This window comes from Littorina saxatilis, linkage group LG3 (assembly GCF_037325665.1).
Source record: "Littorina saxatilis isolate snail1 linkage group LG3, US_GU_Lsax_2.0, whole genome shotgun sequence".
Lineage (NCBI taxonomy): Eukaryota > Metazoa > Mollusca > Gastropoda > Littorinimorpha > Littorinidae > Littorina > Littorina saxatilis.
The window spans coordinates 5,035,883-5,045,761 of NC_090247.1; the positions used below are offsets into that span (position 1 = coordinate 5,035,883).

The 9,879-nt window shown below is 42.6% G+C and overlaps 1 protein-coding gene across 1 annotated transcript; it reads right to left on the reverse strand.

Moving 5' to 3' along the window:
• Window positions 1-2,940: 2,940 nt before the first annotated feature.
• Window positions 2,941-4,272, reverse strand: LOC138961461 (uncharacterized; the record flags this gene model as incomplete). Its single annotated transcript, XM_070333112.1, is given in 2 exon segments — window positions 2,941-3,104; window positions 3,787-4,272. Coding segments are annotated over 2 exon segments (237 nt in total), but the record flags the coding sequence as incomplete, so codon positions are not given.
• Window positions 4,273-9,879: the final 5,607 nt, after the last annotated feature.

The window sequence follows — 9,879 nt, forward strand, 5'->3', positions numbered from 1 at the left end:
GGTGTACGAATACACGTTGGCACCCCGTCAACGAAATAGGCCCGGTTATGGGTTAGTACTACCCGTGAGAGACAACGGTACGGTCGCAGACGTATTGGCGGGCGCGAGTACTCACATCACCCGGCGGTTGTAAGTTGAGCTTGTGTTATTTACTTGGCGGGTGGACTATTGTTTTCGAATTGCTGTGGCTGGGTAGATGTCATTGTCTAATGTTTGTTTTGTTTGTGCTTACGTTGGTATAGTTGTAATATTGTAGGACACGGTGAATGCAAGACATTGTATTTCCGTGGGAATATGCACGGGAAAGATAAGGATGACATCGCCCGGTTCGTTACAACATATTCGTATAGAGTGCCTCGGGATATATATATTAACGCATGTCTGGAAGTGATATATAGTGAACATACAGTGGAATAATATGTGTGTAATTATTTGCATATAATTATTAAATATTCGTTCACATGGAAAAATCACATATTATTCAAGATGGCGGCCGACATCCCGACAACTTTAGTATACTTATAGTATTGATCATGTTGTGTTATATCTTCATATTATAGTGTGTAATAATATGCGGGGATGTATCATACCTGTGCAGGGATATGGGTGTTGCGACATGCAATCGTGGTCATGTAATGTAATGTTAAAGTTGGATACCACAATCTAACATTTAGTGTACGTTTGTCCAGTTATTTGTAACATATCACATGGCGTATATGGTCATGATAAAGACAATAAGTTTATAGGTTGAAGCGAACTATAAATATATATTGTAAAGCCCCGTTTTATAGCTAATGCATTAAATAATTATCCTTTTCCATATATGGTTGCCTGGTGTAATATTCGATCTTGATGTCCATCGGTATTATGCGCTAAAAGGTTGCATTACCGATGAGCACTAACACAACCATCGATACACGCCAGGTAGCTAGGGATGGTGTTGTTCAGTATTAACTTGCTGTTTTATTATATGCAGTTGGCCGGAGAGAACGGAGGAGGGACGTATGATTACGTGAAGGCGTTAAGACTGGACAGTGGGAACGCTGTCGGAAGGTGACTGCGGTTCACGGTGACGCATGAAGAGCGACGACAGGCTACACGACACCTGGGCGACGTGGCGACATGGGTCACTCCGACCAGAAGGTTCCACACAGAGTGTACGCGGGACCACCAGAAGACGGCAAGAGGAAGGGGTTTGGTCAGCTCTACATGTCTATGAATCTGGAGGCCAGCTCAGTAGGATGGAGCTGGGGACGACGAGCTTAGGCAGTCGGGGACCTTTCTAGTGGGTCAGAATCAGAACAGCTGCGGCATTCTGAGGAGGGAAGGACAAGGAGGCCTTGGTGGGCATTGTGTATCCCTGAAAAGCTAAGTACCCTGTCGCTGTTAAAGTATGTGTCTGTGTTCGTGTGATTGGGTGATGCAACATTATTGAGCGCCGGATACGAACAGACTATAGAACCAGGGGGGGTGCTTAGGACTGGATTCCAGAATAATTTCATGTGAATTCATGTGTTGTCAATGTTGTAGTATTTGTATGGTGTACGCGTTAAATGTGTGGATGTTATGTGTATAAATTTGTGTTTATTATATAAAGCTTATAAGTTACATGTGGTTCCTTTAGTTGTTTATACATAGTGACGTCTATCTCCACTTGTAATCTTTCTTGGGTGTGTGGTGAGTGAATGAGTTGGGTGTTTGCGTGTGCTCCCAAGATTGCTCAATCTTGAGGGGATAAGCCGTCACGTGTCAGTAGGGAAATCCTGTTATGCAATGAAATCAGCGCCTTTCGGCGATTGGTCAATGCATTTCGTAGCCAGACCACAACATAATGTCGGTCACGCTGAAAATTATCGCTACTTGATATTACTTTCTAAACGTAAAAACAATTAACTGGAGCATAGGGTCAGTTATTAACTTAACTTGCCTCGAATAGTGAGATAAACAGAACAGTACACACATACGAACGGAGAGACTCGGAAACTCGAGTCGAGTCAATACTGATACCCACGCTCAAGAACTCAAGTGTAATGTTTGAAGTTAAAATCTCTCTCGCCTACAGTGGGACAGAATAGCTCAGTTGGTAAAACGCCCTGTTCCTAATACTCGTGGTCCCGGGTTTCATCTTCTTCGACGGCAATTATTATTAATTTTTTTTAAACTCGTAATTCTTGTATTTTATTCATTTTATTAATTCCAAACGTTTTGGATGATGTAATGAATCTAAATAATCAAAAAGTTGCATAATTATTAAGTACTTTCAGCGGGACAATTTCCCCAGAAACAGTTACCGTCCATTCCATATTTTGTTTCAGTAACATCGGCTTTGGTGAAAATTTAACGCCCTATAAGTAACACCGCGACTACATGTAATGATGAGATCAAGAAAACGTTCAACACACAAATACGAACGAGGAAACCGACGAGTCGACAAATGCTCGATCGAGAACCCGGGCACGTGGAAGGTATGTTTGCAGTTCAAGTTTTAGTTTTCACGTTTTATATATCGTGTGCCTCGATGGCAGGGTGGTAGTGCGTTTGCCTCCAGTTCCGGTGGTCTCGAGTTCGAGTCCCGTAAAGGGAAAGACTTTCGTAAAACATTTGTTTCTTAATTGTTAAACTTGTTTTTCTCCTTTTCTGAACTGAATATTCTTATATTTTATTCTTTTTGATTTATCCCAAAGGTTTTGAGTCCTGTATTGAAAATCGAATATAGTGCGTAAGTGCCCTTGAACAGCTCTATCAGAATCCCGTATTCTATGTTTAGTACGGGATATCCACAAGAAAAGGTCAAAGGGCATATGTATTACCGCGTGTCGACTGATAGTAATGATAGTAGAGTACTTCTAGTATGAGAGACTTCTGTTCGATCAGATAGATCAAAATAATGTAAAGTTCGACGCTTAAAAGGATAATGTAACTACCTGCTGTAGGCCCTACCTTATCTCTGCAGGTTGGAACATCTTTTGAGTTCAAGGCTTCATGGTCGTACTGTCCGAGATGACCGTTTTGAAGCAGAATGTCCATCAGCTGGTCAGGGTCGACATTGTCCAGAAAGCCGGGTAGTATTGCTTTTAAGTAACTGTGCAGCTCATCACTTGTGCCTGGGGTGAACAATAGGATTTTGTTATATATGTGCCAAACACAGAAATGCTACACATAATAGTTACTGCACGTGCTTCGGACATGCTCTATTTTATGTGATTGTTTCCAGGAGGCAGGCCGCACTAGCGTGCATCGAAACCTTTTGTGCTTCTGATATTTGGTATGTCTACTCTTGACCCGGAGCGTAGCGTACAAATATACAGCCATAGGTATGAGTACATGATTTTATACAATTATGATGTACTTCCGTCCTACTTCTAGGGCATATATTGCAACCCATTGACAACATGCTTACGAAATCAATTTCATTAAGAATCACACATCAAACATAACACACACACACACACACACACACACACACACACACACGCACACACACACACATACACGCACACACACACGCACACACACACTCACGCACACACGCACGCACGCACGCACACACGCACGCACGCACACAAGCGGAACACACGCACGCACACACACACACACTCACACACACACACACACACTCACACACACACACACACACACACACAGGCAGAGAGAGAGAGAGAGAGAGAAAGAGAGAGAGAGAGAGAGAGAGAGAGAGAGAGAGAGAGAGAGAGAGAGAGAGAGAGAGAGAGAGAGAGAGAGAGAAAGAGAAAGAGAAAGAGAAAGAGAGAGATACACGTAACTTACGGAAGTTCAGTGCGAAGTCCTCTGTGCATGGACTCTTTTGTATTCGCTTGTCAGAAGTCGGTCGATCGGCCATTTTATGTTGGCTCCGGAGCCGGCAGATTCAGCGACCTTGACAATGTCTTATTGTCTTGATCATTTCTCATCTGTTGAGGGAAGAAATACGTCTAAGTAGCGTGAACGTTGATCAACCGATACATTAAAGGCACACTCAGCTTCCCGTAAACCACCTGTTTCTGGCCACAGACACTGTCAGGCTTTTACACACAGTACAAACACCATTTTGTTTTAAACACTCACCGCTTGAGAACATCCTAGGTGCCCTCCGTAAAGAGCGAGCATTTTTCAAAGAATTTATTTTTGCTTGGCCAGCCGGATTGTCTAATACCACAATCGGACGCCTCGTTTTGGCGCTAGAACTAACTTTTAAAATCTAAATAATAAATTGACAGCTTGTAACACAAACATTCTTAAATCATAAAAGATTTCTCTTTTCATCAAGACAAGATCAGTACAACTCGAAGTTTTACAGTTTTAAAAAAGGGAGCCAGGAAGCACGTCACCCAAGGTCGTGTTTTTAAAGCAGACAAACTTTCTGGATGTCGCTGCTTTCTTTGAAGTCTACCGCGGCCGATAAGTTCGTGTGACTCGCAGTCGTTTGTTGCATTTTAGATTCAGAGGTACGCAATTACGTGCTATTACAGATACATTGAACTCACAAACTGACGACTAAATTGTGACAAAAAAAGGCAAGTGGATCACACCGGTTCGCGATGGCTCAGGGGTAAAATAAACCACGAAATCTGGTGTGTGGTTTACGCAAGCTAAATAGCCATTAAAACGAACTGTGTCATTTAATGCTGTTAATTGTTATTGCAAGTGTGTTCCATGAGGTTCGGACTGCTGTTTTCGTGAGAAGATTTAAATCGTTTTGTAAACCATTAATGATTAGAGGCAGACTAGCTGGGCCTTTAATGTTTGTATGTTTACTTTAAATTTTGAACATAACAGAGATACAATAGGAGACGTCAACAAAATAGACAGACACACATCCAGATCCCCGATGAACTAAAAATAAAGTAGCCCACATTGGATCACACCTCTCATGACAATTCTGTAAAATTCACGGGGATTTATTTTTTTTCCAGCTGTTTTTGTGAAAAGTCAAGAATGACTCATAACAAGATTCATTAACTGAATGATTGTTTTTGTGAGTTGTTTCCACTTTTGCTGTTTATAAATGGAGTAGCTCCTTCTCAACCAGGAAAAAATAAACAAAAGCCGTAAAGGTTTCCTATAAAAAGTGGGGTTTTCCAAAGTAACGTATCGTTACAAGAAAATCACACACACACACACACACACACACACACACACACACACACACACGCGCGCGCGCGCGCACGTACGCACGCACGCACGCACATACACACACAAACGCACGCACGCACGCGCACAGACACAGACACAGACACACACACACACACACACACACACACACACACACACACACACACACACACACACATATTGGCCCGTTTGCTGTTTGCCTGAAACATGTTTTTTTCAGAGATATCTCGCCATCTACGTAATATACACATTTTGATATATATGTGAGTAAGAACAAAATATGTTCCCGAGAATTATACCTTATCAAATTTCAGTTTGTTTTACTTCTCAGTGAGCTGGCGTTAATTAGGCCTTCATGGTGTCGTGTTCAAATTACTCTACCGGGCCGCTGAACCAGTTTTGGGAATATGCAGGTCAAACCACAGAGATATAGATGGGTCAAACTCGTGCCTTTTCTGTGGTATGTATTTTTTCATCCATATATGGAGGCATCCTCTGAAATGCACAGCCCTTCCTGTGTAAATGACTGGGCACACCATCTCAACTCTAACCAGGCGTTTACATGGGATAAGGCGGGCCACCCCTCCGCATTGACAAATACCAAGAATCAACATTCTGGGTGCTTTGTGTGTGGAGTTAATTTGTGTATGCATTTATTTCTAAACAAGAAGAGCAAACGCTCGATCGAGTCACTTTCGCAGTTCTGAATATTATATGAGGCATCAGATGGACAGGAAGAAATTGCTATTCACAACACAATGAGTCACGTTCACATAAAATTTGAGCCCGGTCACTTTTATAGTTTCCGAGAAAAGCCCAACGTTAAGTTGTGTGTTGCCGAACAGAAAAGGCTAGTTATCTCCCTTGTTTTTCTGATAACGTTCGTAAAAGGCTACAGATGTAAATACTTTGATGTAAAGAATAATCCTACAAAGTTTCAATCACATCCGATGAACTTTGTCAAAGATATAAAATGTCTAATTTTTCCTTTGACGCTGACCTGTGACCTTGAAAAAGGTCAAAGGTCAACGAAACCATCGTTAAAGTGTAGAGGTCATTGCATTGGAGGTCACGACTAAACAAAATATGAGCCCGATCGCTTTGATAGTTTCCGAGAAAAGTCCAACGTTAAGGTGGTGTCTACGGACGGCCGGCCGGCCGGCCGGACGGCCGGCCGGCCGGACAGACTAACACTGACCGATTACATAGAGTCACTTTTTCTCAAGTGACTCAAAAATCAAAAGTGTAAATCTGCAAAATTCCCTCCTAAAAAAAACCACAAAAACATCCAGCTCTAAGAAACAGTTTTTGTTTGTTTGTTTGCTTAACGCCCAGCCGACCACGAAGGGCCATATCAGGGCGGTGCTGCTTTGACATTTAACGTGCGCCACACACAAGACAGAAGTCGCAGCACAGGCTTCATGTCTCACCCAGTCACATTATTCTGACACCGGACCAACCAGTCCTAGCACTAACCCCATAATGCCAGACGCCAGGCGGAGCAGCCACTAGATTGCCAATTTTAAAGTCTTAGGTATGACCCGGCCGGGGTTCGAACCCACGACCTCCCGATCGCGGGGCGGACGCCTTACCACTAGGCCAACCGTGCTGGTTCTCTAAGAAACAGACAGGATGTTGATTGTTAGTATGTGTCCAAATCGAGAGATGGTTTGTTCTATGCAAAAGCCTTGACAGATCTGATATAATGGTCATAACTATTAATGGGAAGCACTATCAATGCCTTTAAACCTGTAACGACGGCTTGATTGTCTAGAATACTTTGCGGCAATGACAGCACAAGTGGCACGAGGCGGGTAGTTCGCCACACATGACAACAAACCGATCTGCGGTTTTTGTAACAACTTGCATGGAGGCCTTCGTTTCAAGTAGTCTTCATGAAGAAATAATTAGCAAGAAGGAAATTTTATGTAAATGCAAGTTAAATTAGGTATACTTGTTAAAATAGTTAAAGCTTAAAAGATCGCGAGATATTTTCGAAAAAACGTGTTTCAGGCAACCTGCAAACGGACAACACACACACATAGGCACACACCCACACATACACACACACATGCACACACACACACGCACGTACGCACTCACACACACACACAGACACAGACACACACACATACACACACATACGCACACACACACACACACACATACACGCGCGCGCGCGCGCACAAACACGCACACACACACATATATATACACACATATACACGCACGCACGCACGCGCGCACACACACACACGCACACACACACACACACACACACACACACACACACACACACACACACACACACACACACACACACACACACACACACACACACAGTCACCACGACCATCATCCTTACTTTATTGTTTTCTACAGCACTATCGACTTTAATGAAGTCATTTCTTAACAAGGAAGATGACATTAGGTAAAAGCGAAACAAGGAAAAGTGACTTGGCTTTGAAAAACATCAACCGACACCTTCAAAGAAAATAACAATTGCGTGTTTCCAAATATTAATGACTCGACCACACTGGCAGAGGAAACATGTTGCAGTGTGTGTAAGACGTTAGAGCTCACTCTTCTAATACAAACTTGAAGTCTTGCAAAACAGAATCTCAGTCAACAGTACGATGAAAGCTATTAGAAAAAAGAGAAACTGATGAACAAAAGTCAATCTGTCTGCCTGCAATTGAACACACTTGATGTTTATTTTACCGTGGTTTTTGTGTTAACAATGTGTACTACATGTGTTAGAATGTTGCACAGTGTTCACAGCTGGTTACACAAAGTGTGTTCAAAACTGGAACACTTCAGTTTACAGTGTATTCCAGGACACTGTGAATAGAAAAGAGAGAGAGAGTGTGTGTGTGTGTGTGTGTGTGTGTGTGTGTGTGTGTGTGTGTGTGTGCGTGCTTGCGTGCGTGCGTGTGTGCATGTGTGTGTGTGTGTGTGTGTGTGTGTGTGTGTGTCCGCATCAAGTCAACATTTACTAAACCTAAACAAATGTCACGTAAAGCAATATCAAAACATTTAAGTCCATTTTTAGGCGTAAACAGGAAAACTGAACCAAAACGTCCTAACCGTATATACTTTCCGGCTGACCGACACCCGTCGACCGATCGTTAACATTTTGTTGATATTGAGCTTAATGTTACATCAAATACAACATGTTTATACACTTCGGGTTTCACGAAATCATAAAGAATGTGTCTGATATTGCAATTTCGATTTCAAGCAGAATTATAACTAACAGACTATTACATTTAACTTTCCAACTGAAATCCAATCCCATTGTCCGGACACTGGCACACCCACACACCCACACCCACACACGCACACAAACACACGCACGAACGCGCACAAACACACGCACCGCCTGCAACCATCACGAAACCTACCTTATCACCTACCCCCAAGCGAAGAAAAAAACCTCCTCATGGATCCGTTCAGCAGGTGTAGTGAAGGCAGTAAGCCCTGATAACGTCTTGAAGATACGAAGAATAATGTTCACGTGAATTCATTGATTGAAATTGAATACCCAGTCATAATTAGCTGTAAGCCCTAGCCCTGATTGAAGTGCCAAGTCATAAGTTAGCTGTTAACTGCAGCACACCTTCTTCATTCAACCGAATGTGTCTGACGATTCATTTGAAAATCAGTACCTTTCCTCGAACAGTTGTTAGTAATACAAGTTTCCGCTTGGTGTTGATTTCTTAATGCCACTGGCTTAAAGTGTTTTTGTGTGTTTTTAGCAACAGGTCTAATGAGGTTCGACAAACACAATTAATGTACTCGACTTAGAATCTGTAACATGTAAATAGAAATGTATAAACTTAAAGCAGTGTAACATGAGCAAACATGCTGTGAAACTAGTGAAACCAACGGAAATCAGCGCTTTTTTGCGCAAACATATCGAACCCCAAAGTATCTTCGCTTCAGACAGCTCTCCTCGCAATCAAACAAAAACGCTAAAGCGTGATTTACGATTCAGTCAATCACAGAAGCCAGACACTATAACAACAGATATATGACAGTCAACACCGGTTATCCCTCAATATTCAAAGACAGACAGAGAGAGAGAGAGAGAGAGAGAGAGAGAGAGAGAGAGAGAGAGAGAGAGAGAGAGAGAGAGAGAGAGAGAGAGAGAGAGAGAGAACTGTGTTATTTTGCAAACTAACACGATTACCAGCGATACTCTCCCTTGTCAAAACTGTGCTCTGCATTTACCATACATTCAGGTTGCCAGTTGGTCGCTGTCAACGTGGGTTCTTAAATTCGGTTAGGGATAGGATTTAGGGGGTGGGGGGATCTGTGTGTGGGGGAAGGCTGGGGGTGTCACTCGGATGCTGTCTGTTCTTCAACCGCCCCCCTAACCCCACTAACTGACCTCATTAGAAATAGAAGGATAGGCTAGGATCCAATAATTCCTTATATCAAAATTGTTAAAATTTTGGGCTGCGCTCTCTCGTTTCCGTTGCGATGATAATCTAAAAAAGTTCCTGCAATGTATCGATCCTGATCCTGATCCTGAAAACGAAGACACGTGCATCATCTCTCGTTGTCTGATTATCATGATCGCATTTCGATACTTTGACGAGACAAACCCAATGCTGGCTTGTCGAAGAAGACAGCCACAGCGGGCTTGTTCGAGTCAAAGTATCACACCATATTTCAGCGTAATACCAATACCTGTCCCATTATAGGCCAACTGGTCTAAGCGGACGTTAAACCCAAAATAGTCAG